This window comes from Garra rufa, chromosome 10 (assembly GCF_049309525.1).
Source record: "Garra rufa chromosome 10, GarRuf1.0, whole genome shotgun sequence".
Taxonomy (NCBI): domain Eukaryota; kingdom Metazoa; phylum Chordata; class Actinopteri; order Cypriniformes; family Cyprinidae; genus Garra; species Garra rufa.
The window spans coordinates 49,706,790-49,727,185 of NC_133370.1; the positions used below are offsets into that span (position 1 = coordinate 49,706,790).

The following is a 20,396-nucleotide window of genomic DNA, read 5'->3' on the forward strand; positions in this document are numbered from 1 at the left end:
TAAAATAATTTGTATCAAATATTAAAAGTGACCTTGATAAACACAAGGTCAAACACTATCCTAACCTTTTTTCCTTTTCTTTTTTAAATCTGTGATCATCTGTGATTATCTAAACAATTTTTAGATGTTAAAGGCAGTAATTTACACACTGCAAAAATGCTTTTCTTACTTAAATTGTTTTTTTATTTGTTTTGTTTCTAGCCAAAATATCTAACAATTCTTAAAAAAGACGGATTTTCTAGACAAGTACAAATAATTTTCTTGTTTTCAGAAAAATACAAGTCATAATTCGGTGAGTTTTTGCTTAGAACAAGCAAAATTTTAAATGTTTAAATTAAAATTAAATTGTAAATGTTCTTAAATTCAGTTTTTATTGTTGTGATTATTATTTTTTTTAATGATTATTTTAACTCCTCTTATGTACAGCACTTTAAATTACCATTGTGTATCAAATGTGCTATATAAACAATAAAAATAAGAATAATCTGCCAATGGTGTAAGCAAACAAAAAAAAACGTTATTTCAAACAGAAAACAAGATTATTTTTCTTACCCCACTGGCAGATTATTTTGTTTGTTTCAAGCAAAAACGCACTTAATTTTGACTTGTTTTTTTTTTTTCTGAAAACAAGAAAATGTTTACTCGTTTAGAAAATCCTTCTTGATTTAAGAATTTTTAGATATTTTGGCTGGAAACAAGACAAAAAAAATCTGAGTAAGAAAAGCATTTTTTGCAGTGCATGCTGGTCTGAGTATCACACTACAAACGCTACAAAAATCACTTGTTAAATAACAAAACAGAAAATGTTTTAAAAAATAATTTATTTAAAAAAAATTAAATTGACAATGTAAATATAGACTGACAACAACAGGTTAACAAATGTTTTTCAATCAGCAGTAGAGCAGCTGAAACTGCTACAATCGTAATAAAACACATTTACAAACATTAAAACATCTTCAATCGAGTTTCTCTTGGCAACAATGTTCCGGCATCGTCACAGAAGTGAAATATAAATCACGCTGGTTTAATTCTTCAGTTAGCAGCATTGAAAGACATATAATTGAATCAAATGAAGAATTAAAAACAGTCTGCATGAAACCATCATTTTATCATGTCTGGATGGACATTCTGAGTGATGGCGACAAAACACACATTTCATAAATTAAACATTCTATTAAAAACAATTAAATAACGTGCTCAGTGTGTGCAATAACACAGTCTCTTCATCCTTTCTTCAGGTTTGCACACAATCTTAGCAGTTTTCATCAGCTGCTTAAAACACAAACACCAAATGTTAAAAGATAGCACTTTGCACAGCATTTAAAATCTTTTTTCAATGTTTTTGCAAAATAATTGTATAAATAATAACTGAGTATGCATTAAATTGTTCAAAAGTGGCAGTAAAGACATTTATAATGTTCTAAAAAAAAAAAAAAACAATTTTAAGTAAATGCTGTTCTTTTGAACTTTCTATTAATCCGTGAATCCAGAAAAATTAAATCCATAACAGTTTCCACAAAATATTGTGCAAGTGTTTTCTACACTCATAATTATCAGAAATGATCCTTGAGAAGCATATCAGTATATTAGAATGATTTCTGGAGGATCATGTGACACTGAAGACTGCAGTAATGATGCTGAAAATGCAGCTTTGAACACAGGAATAAATTACAGTTTAACAGATATTCACATAGAAAACCCTGATTTAAATTATAATAATATTTTTTAATTTTTACTATATTTTTGATCAAATAAATGCAGCTTTGGAGAGCAGAAGAGACTTAAAAGCATAAAAACATCTTACCAACTTTTGAATGGTATTATATACTCTTAAAAATAAAGGTGCTTCACGATGCCAATGAAGAACCTCTATTGTCTAAATGCTTCCATAAAGAACCTTTAACATCGTTTCACAAAAGGTTCTTTGTGGTGAAAGAAGGTTTTTCAGTTTATAAAAAAGTAAGAAAGAGTTCACACGTTCTATTTTGTTACACTGTTTTTCTATTTTGTTGTTTAAATTGTTATAATATTTTTTACTTTCTAACTTATTTAGATCTTCTAATTGTTATTATTATGTTCCTCAACATATACTCAAAGCTTTGGCAATATTGTATTTTTTACAGTCATGCCAATAAAGCAATTTTGAATTTGAATTTCGGTTCTTTAAAGAACTTTTGACTGAATGGTTCTTCTATCTATGTTCTATCGCTGTGAAGAACACCTGTATTTTTAAGAGTGCATACTGTATGTGACACTTACGCTCTTGTTCTGCTTTTCTATGTTTTCTACAGACACACAGTATGACAACAGTCACTGAAAGAGCCACAGGAATCAGCACCAGCAGCAGCAGACAGTAAAGAAGGGGGTCGTCTGAAATGATCAACAGGTCAAGCACAATAACAGAAAAATACTAATTCATTTATGCATTTGGTCCCGCAAATGAAAATTGACATTTTCACACTCCAAAGCTCATTCGATTTTCACACATGACTTCAACATAACCTTTAGCTGTTAAAGTCATTTTTAAGTCATGTTTTCAGCATACAAATCAAATATGGAAATGCATCATTACATCTAAACCTCATGGTTTATATGGATTTAAGTTCGTCGGCTCATATTTTTTAATTTGTTGCTGTTTTTCTCTGAAGTAAGTCCAACATAAATACGGTTGAAAGCCAAAATAATAAATGTCATGGATGTATATTTACTGAGTAATGCACTTATTTTGTAAAAATGTCAATTTTCACTTGAGATTCAAAACCAAATTAGGAAGATTGCTGCATCATTGTGCTATTTTTACACAGAGATTAGTAGGTTTATTAATGCACTTTTTGACTTTAGCAATCTGCGTTGCATTTTATGCCAGCAGTGACCGCTCAGAATGAAAAAAAAAAAAACTTTTTTCTGATGTTTGCATGCCTGTAACCCAAGATAATTCCATGTCCTTTTAGATTCTTGTTCTTAAACGTTTCTTTTTGGTATCTTATGGTTCATTTCCAAAGATATATGGATTTCACTGTGAGTAAATTGTTAAATTGAACATTTTCAGCAGTCAAAAATAGCTAAAATAGTTATTTCAGCTGTACAAAAACAGTCTGTTATTCTGCTTGAGATTGCAAACTGATATTTCTTATCATATTAATTTAAATCTTTATCATAATCATGAACACATTGGTTTGTATCACAAATATTTTTACCATTTACTGCATCTTGTGATTCTTCTACTCTCACATTTTAAAGAAAATTGCTTACTTAGCTGCCCTAGTAAAAAGTAATTGATTTAAAATGCATTTATTTTATACTAAGTATAGTTCTAAGTAAGTCTTTTAATAATATATTTACTGACATATCACTTAAGACTTACCCATATAAAAATGTTATAAATAATAAACAAATTGTAATTAAACTTTATTTGGAGTACTACTTGTGCACAATGCACTTTTCTTGATATTAAGCCTAAAATACATTTTAAGGTCACTACTATTCATGAATATTGTATGATCTTTATATAATATAATTTTTAAATGCAAAATATTTTAAGAGTATACTTGCAATAGTTCCACTTTATCACAGTCAAATATACTTAAGTATATCTTTAGTTGGACTTCTGTGCAATTAAATTGCATTAAGTACAAAATGAGTTGTTCCAGTTTAGCAGACTTTAGTATACTAACAGTACAATTACAGGGTGTACATAATATGTAAACGTAATTGTAGTATACTTAGCATGAAATAAACGTATTTTAAATACATTTTAATACATTTTTTTGTCACAGACAGAAGCTGAAACTGCTTTTGTGTTTAGAACAGCATTAGGGTGAGAAAATTATGACAGAATTTGAGTTTTTGGGTGAAATATAACAAATGCCCAAGCTTTCAATTACAAATACAGTCTAGTCTGAAAGGAGTCTGCCATGTAAAAAGGAAAAGAGAAGACTAAACCTGTCGTCCCTGAAGGCAGCTGGCAGAAATCTGTGATGTTGAAGAGCGTGGTGTGGTTGCTGAAGGAGTTCTTGACCACACAGCTGTAGGTGTTTTCATCGTGAGGCTCCACATCCAGAGGCAGAGACAGGGAGCTGCTGAATTTAGAGCCACGGACGCTAGACACCAAATCACTGCCCTTGAAGAAGGAGAGAGTCGCCCGGGACGCATTCGCCACTGAACACATCAGGACACACGCTGGACCGACTGATCTTTCTGACGCCGATGAGTTCTGTGCGGTGATGATTGGAACTGAGAGAGGAGCTGGAAAACAAGATTTAAACATATAATCAGTTTTGCACGTCTAAAATGTTTTAGAAAACTAATATTCTTACCATAGACTTTAACATCAAACCACTTGTGGGAAGTCTTTTTGTTGTGGAAGATAGATAATTTATAAAGTCCAGAGTGTTCAGATACGGTCTTCGTAATGGTCAGAGATCCAGTCTTATCGTCCACTTGCAGTTTGTCTCCAAATGGCATCTTTTCACTCACGTATATGGAGAGCATGTAGGACCATCTCATGAGTTCTGCTATCTGGTTGTCTGGATTGTCAGATCCAAACACCCACACGATGTGATCGTTTCTCCTAACTTTGCCGATGTCAGTGTGTAGAGTGACCGAATCTCCCAGCATAACCGACACGGTTTCAGTGTTACCTGTGTCTGCGCCGAACACACCTGGAGAAACAAACAGCCAAACACATTAGTCTTATGACATCATTCCATACACTGTTAACCCTGCTGAAAAAAAAAACAGCTAAAACCAGCTTAGGCTGGTTGGCTGGTCTTAGCTGGTTTTAGCTGGTCAGCAGTCTGGTTTTAGAGGGGTTTTGGCCACTTTCCCAGGCTTTCAGGCTAGGAGACCAGCTAAAACCAGCAAAGACCAGTCAACCAGCCTAAATTGCTTTTAGCTGGGGGGGTTTCAGCAGGGAACTTAATCCAAGCTGAGGAAATGTGCTTTTAAACTTGATCTTGCTCAAAATAAGCTAGGTAGGTTTTGATGCTGGTTTTTGCTGGTTTATGCTGGTCCCTTGCTGGTTTATGCTGGTCCTTAGCTGGTCATGTTGCTGGTCAAGGACCAGCAAAAACCAGCAAAGGACCAGCATAAACCAGCTAAAGACCAGCATAAACCAGCTAAAGACCAGCATAAACCAGCAAAGGACCAGCATTAACCAGCTAAAGACCAGCATAAACCAGCAAAGGACATCTTAAACCAGCTAAAGACCAGCGTCACAGCATCAAAACCTACCTAACCAGCATATGCTGATTTTTCCAACAGGGTAGGCTAAGAAAGTGGCCAAAACCCCTCTAAAACCAGCCTGTTTTTTTTGTTTTGTTTTTTTTTTCAGCAGGGTTGTGAACAGTTATTAAACGGTTAACAAATACAGGCAAGAACATTTTAAATCAAGAAACTACACCGCTCCACACTTAACACTTAGGGCTACAAAATCAATGAAAAAACTAAATCTGATCTTAGCCACCCTGATGGAAAAAAAAGGCTGGTCTTAGTTAGTCAGCGGGCTGGTTTTGGCCACTTTCCCAGCCTGGGAGACCACCAGCTAAAGCCAGGCTTGGAGACCAGCTAAAACCAGCAAAAACGTGCTTTTTAAAACTTGATCTTTCTCAAAATAGGCTTCCACTTGCACAGACATTGCTGGTTTAAGATAATTTGGCTGTATGACGGTTTGATTAATTTTTATTGTTTTGTTTCAACCACCCTGTTGAAAAAACAGCATATGCTAATTAGGTAGGTTTTGATGCTGGTTTTAGCTGGTTTATGCTGATCCTTTGCTGGTTTATGCTGGTCATGTTGCTGGACAAGGACCAGCATAAACCAGCTAAGGACCAGCATTAAAACCTACCTAATCAGCATATGCTGTTTTTTTTTTTTTTTTTTTTTCAACAGTGCAGGCTGGGAAAGTGGCCAAAACCCCTCTAAAACCAGCCAACCAGCCTAGGCTGTTTTTTTTTTTTTTTTTTTTTTTTTTCAGCAGGGTTGTGAACAGTTGCTAAACAAATACAGGCCCCTGACAGCATTTTAAATCAAAAAACTATACCGCTCCAAACTTAACAATTAGGCCTTCAAAATCGATGTAAAAACTAAATCTGATCTTAGCCACCCTGATGAAAAAAACAGCTAAAAACCAGCCTAAGGTTATGCTGGTCCTTAGCTGGTCATGTTGCTGATCAAGGACCAGCATAAACCAGCATCCCAGCATCTAAACCTACCTAACCAGCATTTGCCGTTTTTTTCAACAGGGCAGTTTGGGAAAGTAGCCAAATCCCCTCTAAAACCAGCCTGGTTGACCAGATAAAACCAGCTTAGGCTGTTTTTTTTTTCAGTAGGACCAGCATAAACCAGCTAAAACCAGCATCAAAACCGACTTAACCAGCATATGCAGTTTTTTTTTTCAACAGTTAAATGTGCTTTTAAACTTGATCTTTCTCAAAATAAGCTTGAGCTTGCACAGCCATTATTGGTTTAAGATATTTTGGCTGTATGACAGTTTGATTATTTTGTTTTCCCTGCTGAAAAAACAAACAAACAGTTAAAACCAGCCTAGGCTGGTTGGCTGGTCTTAGCTGGTTTAAGATGAAAGTAGCTGGTTTTAGCTGGTCTCCCATCCAGACCAGGTTGGGGAAGTGGCCAAAACCCCTCTAAAGCCAGCCTGCTGACCATGTTTTTTTTTTTTCAGTTACAGTTTCTAAACAGTTAACAAATACAGGCCCCTATGCACATGGAAAGAGATCATTTTAAGAGAAATTTCAGATCAAGAAACTATACTGCTCCAAACACTTAGGCCTACAAAATGCATGTCAAACTAAATCTGACAGGTTTACCATTTAATAAACGTAACTTACCGACTAGTAAACAGAGGAAAAACTCAGATTTAAGAATCATTGTCCTCCACGACTCCGAGCTCGTGTGTGCGCTCAGAGTGATATTTTCTGGTGAACAAACTAGTAAAATCGTCTAATCATGTATGTATATATATATCGTGACTGGCGGCAGTGGATCAAACCGGACGAATATTATTTTAAAGGATCGCCAGGATTGACGCTTGTGTTGAAGTTGAGGTGAAAACACCTGAAGCGTGTTCGTTTCAGTACCACTAGATGGCAAACGTTTCTAACTTTAGGGTTTATAATTGCTTAGTATGAGGAACACAGTTGTCTGCCTTTCTCCATAGAGGCAATGTGGATTTTCTGATCACTTCTGAAGTGATTTCTAATTTTTGTCGAACGCCATTGAAAATATTTAGCCTTCTTTGTTTTTTAATTTTATTTTATTCAAAAATATTATAATATGCAAAAGTATTATAATAAGCATTACGTGTTTTCAGTGCTTTTTTTTGTTTGTTTTTTGAAAAATGGAAGAAAAAAATGGTCTACATTAATCCCACATTTTGTTATGTATATTGTATTTTCCTAATAAAATAAACAAATGTACTATACTATGTTGTTCTTTACCATTCAAATGTTCATTTTCTGTAAAAAGCACATCAAACATACAAAGTTCTATTATACACTCTTTTTTTTCTGTTTGTATAGAATTTAGCATCTTTCCAAAATAATCTTGAGTAAATACAGTGAGGAAGAGAAGATGCAAAACAGTTTATTTTTCTTGACCACAATATATGAAATATTAAGCTTAAATCTTTCCAAAACATCCTTAGCAGGATAAATTCTACGTATTTTGTAAGACACTTTCTTAATTTTGTTTCCATGCTTTAACCCAAGAGATAGTACCAAATAAAGAAGACCAAAAAAAAATATTGCCACAGAACAAAGATCCTTATAATCTTATTGCTACATTGCAACATTTTCAATGCAAATGCTTCCACGAGGATTAACCATGCTGATTCATTCTGAAACATAGTTTTTTTAAGTATCATCACACTCTTTGTAATTGCATCAAGAACAAGAGCAAATTTATTTTGGTTTAATTGGTAATTACAATTAAAAAAAAAAAAAAAAAAAATCAGTATATGACAATAAATATTCCTGAGAATTAACTAAACGAATACCTTAACTGAACCAAGTATGATAGAATGATATGATAAAGATTTGTTTTTAAATAATATATCATTGATATTCCATATGAAATAGATGCGGGGTGAAAAAAATGTGCTTATACACCAATTCCCATGCTAGCAGGGCTTGTCTGTGCAAACCGGACAATTTAACAGGAATTTTTGTCAACATGAAAAATTACATTTTATGTGTATTTTAAAGAGCGAGAGAGACTTTTATTTTTTAGAGACTTTTATTTTGTCGCGTCGCGGAACGGCGTCATGACGTCATAGGAACAGTGACGGAGGCTGTTGTGCGTCTGCTGAGGAAAGGTTTGTGCTTTATAGCTGTTTAGTGTTTATAGCGATATGAAACGATACATTTGCGTTGACGATTTGGCAAATGTGCTTTTAAAAATGCGGAATATTACTGAAAATATAGCTTTAGTAATGTGAAGTGAATATACATTACTACGGAATGCAACACTGTGATGTTCTGAGGCCTGTTCACATCAAGAATAAGGCAAAACCGTACAAAATAAGATTGTTTATTATATTTATTTGTAATCTGCAGAGCACCATTTATTATTTAGATCAGTGCACTTTGTATGGATTGTACTCTCTATCCCTGTGGCACTATATATGACTGCATTATAGCTCTTTATTAGTCTTGTTTTTAACGTTTTGAGGGTTTTATTCTGCAAATGAATGATTGAATTGCATTCTTGCTTTCAGTTTGGATGTGATAGAAACCTGTCATCTTGTACTGGTCAGACTGTACACCATAATAACAGAAAGAAAGAGTTAAATCTATTTTAGTTAAACTGGTTGAAGACGAGTTTTAGAATCATTTTTACATTGTGACATAATTTAATAACAGTTAAGCATCTTTCCAGTCCAGCCCTATAATACATTCCCAGTAAAAAGACAAAAAGCATTGCATTGCAGTAATTTTGAAGAAAATGTACTGATCTTTTCATTATTTTTGAATTGGCAGATCCACACCAGCGATCCTGATTAACATCTTCAGTGAAGCTCCTCCCACTTCTGGGAGTAAATCAGGTTATTTACAGGTGAAGAGCAAACTGGTGAAACTATGGAGTTTGTGAGAGTGGTGATTGGAGACGTGAGTGATCCAGAACCATTCAAAATATTAAAGGATGACCCTGAGGAACAAAGAGGTCAGTCAGTTGGTGGTTGTTTCTGGATTTACACATTTATATTAGTCACATATGTTATATGATACTGTATGTTGATAGTGTTTCATATTAAAGTAACATGCATGCCTTCACACACAAAAGTTGTGTCCCAAATGATGTTCAACCATCTGTGCATCAAGTGCATGTGATAGGCGACAGGTTTAATTACACTGCAAGTCAAACGTTTTTGATTTTTAATTTTTTAAACAGTAAAATTCTGAAATAGTTTTACTATTTAAAGTAACCGATTTGTATTTGAATATATTTTAAAATGTAATTTATTTCTGTGACCAAAGCTTAATTTTCAGCATCATTACTCCAGTCTTCACGTCACATGATCCTTCAGAAATCATTCTAATAGAATAATTTATCATTTTTATTATTATTATTATTATAGCATCTTCTATACAATCCTATTCCATTCTATCATCTGTAGCACAACTGTAAATACTACCAATTTATTTCTCAATTTATTTTGAAAAAATTTTGTCTATTTATATTTGCATATGTGTATTTTCTTATTTTTATTGTCTGTGTGTTGTTGTTGTCTACTTGGCAATAAAGCTCCTTCTGATTATTATTATGTTAAAAACAGCTCAGAATTTGTTTTTAAGTTTGCATTAGAATATTAGAATGATTTCTGAGGGATCATGTGGCTGGAGTAATGATGCTGGAAATTTAGCTTTGTTCACAGGAATAAATTACATTTTGTATGTAAAAATGTAACCATGCCATTTTGTAGTATAAATAGTGCATGCATAAAATAGCTCAATAGAAGTTTCTTTGATGAATAGAAAATTCAGAAGAACAGCATTTATCCAAAAAAGAAATCTTTTGTAACATTGTAAATGTATTTATCATCACTTATAAACAATTTAGAGCATCCTTGCTAAATAAAAACATTAATTTCTATAATTGTATAATGTTACAAAAGCTTTTTTTTTTGTTTTAGATAAATGCTGATATTCTAAACTTTCTATTCATCAGAGAAACCTTAAAAAATTTACTCGTTTGTTTTCAACATAAAAATAATAATAAATATCTTTTGAGCAGCAAATCAGGATATTACAATGATTTCTGAAGGATCATGTGACGATGCTGAAAATTCAGCTTTGATCACGAGAATAAATTCCATTTTAAAATATATTCAAATACAAATCAGTTTTTTAAATAGTAAAAATATTTCCAAATTTTACTGTTTTAAACATTACAAATCAAAAATGTTTGACTGGTAGTGTAATTAAAAGATTTCTGAAGGATCATGCCACTGGAGTAATGATGCTAAAATTCAACAGAAATAAATTACATTTTAAAATATATTTAAATAGAAATCAGTTTTTAAGTAGTAAAAAATATTTCAGAATTTTACTGTTTTTGCTCTACTTTGTAACAAATAAGGTGAGGTGAGCAGAAACGATTTCTTAAAAAACTTTTGGTCTTTAAGGTGCACTTTTTAGTGTGAACACAATGCATGCACTATTATACTACAAAATGGCATAGAATAGTGCATATGTACATGAATTTGGATGCAACCTAAAGTATTTTGAGATCCAAAAAGCAGACAAAAAAGTGCATCATTGCTTACTAACTTTTTATCTTCTGTGTTAATTTCAGACCTGGTGGAGGTGAAGGAGGAAAGTCAAGAGCTGAATGAAGCAGAGGAGAAACATCAGTTTGAGGAACCTCATGCAGTCATAACCAGTGAAAAATCACAGACTGACAATAAAAGCACACAGAAAACAGCGCTCATCTGCCCTCACTGCGGAAAGACTTTTAAACAAAGAGGACACCTTGACGATCACATAAGGACTCACACCGGAGAGAAGCCTTACACCTGCCTTCAGTGCGGAAAGAGCTTCACACATAAAGGAAACCTTAAAGATCACATGAGGATTCACTCCGGAGAGAGACGGTTCGCGTGTCAGCAGTGCGGGAAGAGGTTCACACATAAAGCAAACCTCACGGATCACATCAGGATCCACACGGGAGAGAAGCCGTTCGCTTGTACGCAATGCGGGAAGAGTTTCACACACGCCACGAGCCTCAAGACTCACCTGCTGTCTCACTCCGGAGAACGGCCGTTCAACTGCGACCAATGCGGACAGAAATTCATTTTGGCGGCGCACTTGAAAAGACACCTGAAAATCCACACCAACGAGAGACCCTACGTCTGCTCCTTCTGCGGGAAGAGCTTTCTATGGCTTTGCTATTTCAAAGACCATCAGAAGAAGCACACGGGAGTGAAAGCGCATGTGTGCTCTGAATGCGGCAGTGCCTTCACCAGAGCCAGCGAACTGAAAATGCACCAAAGGACCCACACCGGAGAAAAGCCCTACACGTGCTCCTACTGCGGGAAGAGCTTCGCCGAGTCTGGAAACCTGAAAAAACACGAGCGGGTTCACACCGGAGAGAAGCCGTACCAGTGTCCCTCGTGCGGAGGCAGTTTCAGCCAGTTCAGCCATTTACTGAGACATTTGAAACAGCAGAGCTGCCCAAAGTTGACTCAGTTCATCTTCAGGCCTCCAGATGAACAAAGCTCATCCTCAGGTGCAACACTGTCCATTGAATCCAATGTAGAATTTCTGCCAAAATAGCAGTTCGGACTGTGATATTTATAGTCGAGAGGTGCACTCTTAAAAATAAAGGTGCTTCACGATGCCATAAAAGAGCCTTTTTGTCTAAAAGGACAATATTTGCCTGAGATTTGAAAATCAAATGCAAAAAAAAATCAAAATATTGAGAAGATCACCTTTAAAGTTGTCCAAATGAAGTTCTTAGCAATGCCTATTACTAATCAAAAATTAAGTTTTGATATAGCATATTATATTATGGTGAAAGAAGGTTCTTCAGATTATAAAAAGGTAGTTGAGACGATTCCATCACGATGTCTAAATGGTTGCATGAAGGGAAAATGGTTCCTGTTTCACGAAAGGTTCTTTATGCAGGGCTCTAGACTAACTTTTTGCACTGGTTGCACTGGTGCGCCTAACTTTTTTTCTTAGGTGCACCAGCACAAGAGTTAGGTGCACCCAAATTTTCAACCGCATCACATTCAACACCGCAGTTTTACAAGTTAACTTTTTTTTTACTTTTTTATTTTATTTATTTTTTAATCCATGTCCATATAGGCAATATTGACTTGTAAAGATTAACTAACAATCTGGTCAATATAAAGTTCTTTATTTGAAGCATATTTTTTTCCCCAGTACTTTACCCTACTTTGTGTAATAACGAAAACATTTCAGTGAAAAAATAAGGACAAAACTCTCTATTTTAACATTTTGAACAATAGGGCTCTACAATTGTTTTTTTTATTTTATTTTTATTTTTCGAAATTCTTGTTTGAATTTTTCTCATAATCAAATGAAAGCATAAACATGTATTTATTTTTAATCAAATGAAAAATAAACCTTTTTAATTTTTGGCAAACATATATATGATTTATAAATAGGAATATATAAACACCTACATTATACTGTACAAAAGTAATACAGTACTAATATTGTTCTGTTTCATGTTAAACCGTACTTTTATTTTGACAGATTGCCGTGAAGTTTATGTGTGTACAGTATGATATGATGCTTTCTCAAATGAAACGGTAAAAGTGACACAGTAGGTTTGGAGATTGAGTTTATCTGTTCATTTGAGATGCAAATGCCAAAAATTAGCGGGAGCGTCACGCGTGCTTCAGTAGTCTATACGTGTGCAGTTAAAAAAAAAAAAAAAAAACACGTCTCCACCATTAATACATATGGCAAACGGAACATGCAGGATTCATTTTAAACGGTCTTTTTGCCTTTCAGTTTTCATAGACACTAGTCCATATCGCGATTTGAATTAAGTGACAGACCAACTTTTGATTTATCAATCCAGAAATCAACGTATTACGTGGCATTCCGCGCCATAGTAAATTCGGTTTTTATGAATGGAGTCCGCGATCCAGTCCGTGTTTTTGCGGAGGAGGCATTGTGAACGCTTAACAAGGTAGAGACATCCTGACTGCATCACATGCATTTTCAAATGTACACACACGTACAGGAATATCTGGACCACGGCCAATCAGAGGGGGGGCGGGATCCGTCCTTTATCTCTGATTGGTTTAGACCACGATATGGGTCTAATGTGTGTCTGTTGTTGAGCAACATGGAGACTTTAAGAGTGACGGAGTTTCGTTTTTTTCCCCCTTGAACGGCTGGTCGCACCGGTGCAACCTTTGATTTTTTTTAGTCGCACCATTGAGAAATTAGGTCGCACATGCGACCAAATTGGTCGCACTCTAGAGCCCTGTTTATGAGATTGAGATTTAAACGTCAATAATAAGCTTATCCGTTTCTGTATGGTTTGTTAGGATAGGAGAATCTTTGGCTGAGATACAACTATTTGAAAATCAAATGCAAAAAAAAAAAAAAAATCAAAATATTGAGAAGATCGCCTTTAAAGTTGTCCAAATGAAGTTCTTAGCAATGCATATTACTAATCAAAAATTAAGTTTTGATATATTTACGGTGACAGAAGGTTATTCAGATTATAAAAAGGTAGTTGAGACGATTCCATCACGATGTCTAAATGGTTGCATGAAGGGAAAATGGTTCCTGTTTCACGAAAGGTTCTTTATGAGATTGAGATTTAAACATCAATAATAAGCTTATCCGTTTCTGTATGGTTTGTTAGGAGAGGAGAATCTTTGGCTGAGATACAACTATTTGAAAATCAAATGCAAAAAAAAAAAAAATCTAAATATTGAGAAGATTGCCTTTAAAGATGGCCAAATTAGGTTCTTAGCAATGCATATTACCAAACAAAAATTTGGTTTTGATATATTTGTGTAGAGAGGCAAAAGGTAGTTGAGAGGTACACTCTTAAAAATAAAGTTGCTTCACGATGCCATAGAAGAACCTTTTTAGTCTAAATGGTTCCTTTAAGAACTTTTAACATCTGAAGAACTTTTCTGTTTCACGAAAGGTGTGATTTAATTCAGATTTAAACACACAAATAACAAATAAGCTTATCCATTTCTGTATGGTTTGTTAGGATAGGAGAATCTTTGGCTGAGATGCAACTATTTGAAAATCAAATGCAAATAATCGAAGTTGTCCAAACGAAGTTCTTAATGCATATTACTAATCAAAAATTAAGTTTTGATATATTTATTGTGAAAGAAGCATCTTCAGATTATAAAAAGGTAAGAAAGAGATGGTTCTTCGTGGAACCAAAAATGGTTCTTCTAAAGCACCTTTATTTTTAAGAGTGAATATCCTGAAGATGAAGTCAGTCTCGGATCACTACAAAGAATTTTATTAAAAAAAATGTCAGTTACTGTATCTGTTATACGATGTTTTATAAAACCTGGATTTGTACAAACTGACATGGCATTAAAAAAACAAACGTCATCTGAGAGAATGTTTTAGCGCATTTGAGAGATGACGTTTACACTGCAAAAAATGCTTTTCTTATTTTTTTTGTTTTGTTTCCAGCCAAAATATCTGCAAATTCTTAAATCAAAAAGGATTTTCTAGACGAGTAAAAATGGTCTTGTTTTGAGAAAAAACAAGTCAAAATTAAGTTTAGAAGATTGGCATTTATCTAGAACAAAAAAGCTTTTGTAACATTATACAGTTACAGAAATTAATGTTTTATTTAGCAAGAATGCTTTAAATTGATCAAAAGTGATGATAAAGACATTTATAATGTTACAAGTTATTTCTGTTTCAGATAAATGCTGTTTTTCTGAACTTTCTCATTAAAGACACCTAAAAAATCTACTCAGCTGTTTTCATCATCATAATAATAGAGAACAAAAATAAGAAATTAAAATTAAGTGTGTTTTTCCTTGAAACAAGCAATAATCTGCCAATGGGGTAAGAAAAATAATCTTGTTTTTTGTTTGAAATACTATCTTACCCCATTGGCAGATTATTTTGCTTGTTCTAAACAAAAACTAGCTTAATTTTTACTTGTTTTTTCTGCAAACAAGATCATGTTTATTCGTCTAGAAAATCCTTCCTGATTTAAGATTTTTTAGATATTTTGGCTGGACAAAAAAAACTAAGTAAGGAAAGCTTTTTTTTTTTTTTTTTGCAGTGTAGGGGATGAAGATGAATGGCCCAGAATAGTAAGTTGCTGTGAAGTGCCATGTTTTAGAGGTGTTTTCTTATGTTGAAGTAGCAGTAGTACATGAGATATATCGATGTGGGACGGTTCACTGAAAAATGAAACTTCTGTCATCATCACTCTCTCATCATGTTGCTCCAAACCTGTATGGAAAGTGAGATTTAAGTGAGATTATATTCAAGCTGTTTCCGTTTATATAAATTGCAACTTAAACTGGAATATTGCACAAAACATTTGAGAATTTAAGCAGAGTTTCCATCCAATGAGTCAAAGAGAACAAAATCATCACTTTCTGAAAAGAAGTTGGAGAAGCCACTTAAGATAATAATTTCCATATATGTGACCCTAGTCCACAAAACCAGTCATACGGGTCGTTTTATTTTAAAACTGAGATTTAAACATCAATAATAAATCAGCTTTCCATTGATGTATGGTTTGTTAGAACAGGACCATATTTGGCTGAGAGACAACTATTTGAAAATCAAATGCAAAAAAAAAAAAAAAAAATCTAAATATTGATAAGATTGCCTCTAAAGTTGTCCAAATGAAGTTTTTAGCAATGCATGTTACCAATCAAAAATTAAGTTTTGATATATTTGCAGTAGGAAATTTACAAAATATCTTCATGGAACAAGATCGTTATCTTAATGATTTTTGGCATAAAAAAAAAAAGAATTCTATAATTTTGACCCATGCAATGTATTTTTGCCTTTTGCTACAAACATACTTGTGCTACTTAAGACTGGTTTTGTGCTCCAGGGTCACATATAATAAATCACTTGCATCTCAGAGCAAGCAGAAATGCAATAAATGTGGACATTGCTTTCAAAGCCATTATTTGCATTAAATCTTTTTCACAAAGTTAAAAACCACCTCAACTGAGTGCAAAACATTTTTGCAATTTGAAATTAGCCATTTACATAATTTGTTTCTGATGCAAACATGATGAAAACATCTATTCACTATTCAAGATGCTTTAAAAGGTTGTTCACAGCGATAGAAGAACCATTTTTGGTTCCACAAAGATACATTCAGTCAAAGGTTCTTCAAAGAACCATCTCTTCCTTACCTTTATATAATCTGAAGAATCTTTTTATGACAAAAAAGAACCTTTTGTGAAACAGAAAGGTTCTACAAATGTTACAGTTTCTTTTTAGACAAAAAAGGTTCTTCTATATCATCGTGAAACACCTTTATTTTTAAGAGTGTTGAAACGGAATGGTATGACTGTCACGCTTTAAAAACGACAAGTACAGTAAATGCAGACTCGCTTTCCAAAACCTCTTATTTTTCCATGCAAGAAGAGAAATGTGATGTTTGGAGCAACATTGGACACTAGATTATGACAAATGTTCATTTTAAAGTGACCTGTGCGTTTCTGTCGGTCATAGTGGAGAACTGAAGAGCTGTGAGATTTAACCAGTCAACAGTCAGCTAGTAGAACACTATCAGTGCCAAATTCACGAGTTTGATTCCTAATTAACAGTTGTTAATTGAATGTGTGCATTCTGTAAGTTGCTCTGGACAAAAGTGTCTTCAGATTTAATAAATGTTCAATGCTTGTTCGCCTTCAGAAACTCTCATGGATAAAGTGACTTGGTTTGCAAACATCAGTCAAGCTTGGGTATGTGCTGTAGCTTGCTCTTATAAATAGCTTTTCAGTATTCTCACAGTTCACATTTGTGCACACTTAAGATTTTATCATATATATATATAATATAATATAATTAATAATTGTAATTCTTATTTTTATATATTATATATTCAGTGTTGGGGGTAACGCATTACAAGTAACGCAAGTTACGTAATAATATACTTTTTTAAATAACTAGTAAAGTAACGCGTTATTTTTTAACTGACAAGAAAATATCTGAGTTACTTTTTCAAATAATCAATGCCAGTTACTTTTTCCCTCCATTTATTGATTAAAAGCTCTCCTGTCCCCATGTTGAGAGAAATTGTAGGATGCTACTTTAGTTCTAGATTTAAAAAATTATCTTACTCACTAAGAAACAGATCCAGTGTTCCTCAAAATGAATAAAAACACTGAAATTCAAAGCAAACCTGCAATAATTAAATGTTCAATAATACAAATGTCCTTTATGTATTTAATGCCATTTTATTAACCGATGTCTTCACTGCCGACCTTCGATGATCCAGTTCATCCATACTAATAAGCAAAAATGACTCAAGATAATCTAACATTTGCTTTCCTTTTTTAATGCTGAAGAGTTGCCTTTTTTTTTTTCAAATGACTGAAACAAACAAAAACTGTAAAACTACAATAAAATATCTTAATTGAAATAAAGTGCAAAAACAATAATTTTACAGAAATTTTCATTAAATGTTTTACAGAAAAAAAAAACTGTTATTTTATAGATTTTTCCTTGTTTCAATTACGATATTTTACTTTCATTTTACGTTTTTGGTTTGGCAGCTGTTGCTGCCAGTCGTTTGACCATGTTTTTACAGTCTAAAACTCTTATTTGACAGATTTTTCCTAGATTAAGCACTAAATGTTCTACAGAGAAACACTGTTATTTTACAAATCATTAAAATAAAAAAAAACTTCATTAAAGTGTCAAGGCACGCTTAAGATGGAAAATTAACAGTTTTTTTTTTTTTGGAAGACAAAATACAAAGTCTACAAATGTAACAAAATTTTACTATTCAGTTTTTTTAAGAAATACAGCACAATTACATTTAAGGCGAGTTTAAATATGCAAATGAGCCATTATTTAATGAAATATGCACTAATTTACATACATTTCTAGTTCAAAAATCTAAACACTGGATGAAGTTTCAAAATTATTGTTTCATTTTTTGACATTAGAGTCAAATGTTTTTACAGAGGGGATTTTGGGTATCTCATATTGTCACTCCATAATTCAGAAAAAACTTAGAACAGACAGGAAACAATGTTTTTATTTTTTATTTTATTTTTACCATTTTGGGGGAATAAAATATTGCATAAAATCAATATTCCTGTAAAACTTTAGAATATAGACAGGAATAAAACTAAAGTCTGGTGTGTCTAAGCGCTACTGAAGTGGAGATTTATGGCAAAAATGAATTTTGAGAAAACAGCCTTTAAAAATCTGGATTGTAGTTGAAATCTACATTGTAAAAAAAAAAAAAGTAAGTGTTCGTGCTGCCTTAAAATTTAAAGTTTAATCAACGTGAAAAGTTAAGTTGTACTACGTGACAACTTGGATATTTGAGTTGAGTGAACTTAACATTTTAAGGCAGCGTGAACACTTACTTTAAGTTAAAACAATGTTGTTTTTTACAGTGTATTGACACAAATAGATAAAGTGCTATAAAAGAAACATTTAACAGTGTTATTTGGGTGTTTTCTTTCCACTAGTCTGAAAAACACCCCCTATCTCTCTCCTACTTTGCTTCCTGTCATACAGTCGCAGGTCAAGACACCGCTCTTCTGTCCTGATCAGAACATCAAACCAGTTCTCCCCACTCAGTGAAACACCCACTTAGAAACCTGATGAAAGTGCTCTAGTTATTGGTGATTTTATTGTAAAGAGTGAAGAAAACAGCCCTTACAACAAGAAGAGTTTTATTGTAAATACTTGGTTAATTTCCCCTTTAGAAAGATTTTTAAACATACTCCTATGTTTTCTTATTAAATATTACACAACCTGGTGAATATGTTTTTGAAATGCTTTTAGACTGCACATATTGGAATAGATCATTTGCTGTTGACATTTACATCATGATTATTTTCTTTCATTTTACATTGCATGACAATACAGTAACACACGCAACAAAAAAAAGGCAATGAATGCCCGTAGAATTTCACAAGACACAAACAGAATCCAAACTCCAGTGCAACTGGTTCATTTACAAAGACCGTTTGAAAAAAGGAGTTCGTCCAAAGTCAAACAAAACCAGGAAAAAAAAAGCATAAAGTCTGATTGAACATGCAAACAGTTGCTCATCAAAAAATACTAATTACAACCAGAGAATTTTAATCATATGTTTCAAATAATACAAATTTCTAATCAGATTTTTCACTGAGTTGTAACGCTCTGTTAATATCTTTTCTGGCACTTTTAATTTCATCCAGAGTCTCCTGAAATTCAGCAGCTGTTTTTTTCAACTCAAGAATAAATTTCAGAGTTTCTGATTTGACATCTTCTGCTTTACTATTGTGATCTAACTGATTCATTTCAGAGATCTCTGTTGAATCACAGTAAATACTGTAAGCATCAAGAACAAGAAATAGAGCTGAGATTATGCCAGAGATTTTCCCAACCATACGCAGAGTTTTGGCAGCTTTTGCAGCTGTTTTCCCAATTTTAGCAGTCTGAAGTACAGTTAAAAGTTTTGTAATGCTCGAAAAGGTTTTCACAGATCTCACACTTGTCAGTACTGTCTTTTTTGTAAAAGAAACCGCCTGCTCCATCTGCTGAAGCTCTTCTATGGTGGTAGAAATTGTACTCAGGTGCTCAACCATTGGGTTGATTTTCTTCTGGAAATCATCAATGACCTCTTCAATAATCTTACGCAGTCTTTTCTGCTCGACCATGTTACCGATGTTATATACTGCACCTGTTACTCCTCCAGTTATTCCAGCAGCAACTCCAACAGCAGTAACAAGTAAAGAAGCACCAAATGTGAAAAATGATAAACCCAGTCCCACTAGTGCTGTGACTCCTCCAGCTGCTCCTACCGATGATCCAACCAAACTGCCCTTTGTAGTTTCCTTATGCATGGATTCAAATTCACTAGTAACGTTTCTCAGTCTCCGTATTAGACCACTGAGGGTTTGATGATTGTTTTCGTATTCTGAGTTCAGATTCTTGATGTTTTGTTGCAACTTGTCACTTAGAGCTTCGAGTTCCCTGAAACATCAAAACATTATTTTTCAGAAGTAGAAATCACGGGATATTTGCTTCATCTGTTTTATTTTTCCAGCCTTACCACAAAGGGGACAATTTATATAGTCATGTTATACTTTTTCAATATAGCAGACAGCACCACTGAGCTAAAACTTTACAGTAAGGGCTCCTTTGTTAACATTATTGAAAGGTACAGTTTGTAATATGGACTACTTATGAACTAGTGGTTGA

General features: G+C 33.6%; 2 protein-coding genes across 2 annotated transcripts; one reads left to right on the forward strand and one right to left on the reverse strand.

Annotated features, from left to right (window-relative positions):
* Positions 1–1,252: 1,252 nt before the first annotated feature.
* LOC141344623 (uncharacterized) lies at positions 1,253–6,885 on the reverse strand. The gene is made up of 5 exons (XM_073849495.1): positions 6,846–6,885; positions 4,317–4,661; positions 3,943–4,245; positions 2,260–2,370; positions 1,253–1,269 (listed from the first exon to the last, which is right to left on the reverse strand). Exons 1-5 carry the CDS (start codon positions 6,883–6,885, stop codon positions 1,253–1,255), a joined length of 816 nt encoding a protein of 271 aa, XP_073705596.1.
* Positions 6,886–8,289: 1,404 nt separating this feature from the next.
* LOC141343545 (uncharacterized) lies at positions 8,290–16,877 on the forward strand. The gene is made up of 3 exons (XM_073848110.1): positions 8,290–8,329; positions 8,994–9,177; positions 10,810–16,877. The coding sequence occupies exons 2-3, from the start codon at positions 9,093–9,095 to the stop codon at positions 11,787–11,789; spliced, it is 1,065 nt and encodes a 354-aa protein (XP_073704211.1). The 5' UTR covers positions 8,290–8,329; positions 8,994–9,092; the 3' UTR covers positions 11,790–16,877.
* The last annotated feature ends 3,519 nt before the right edge of the window (positions 16,878–20,396 follow it).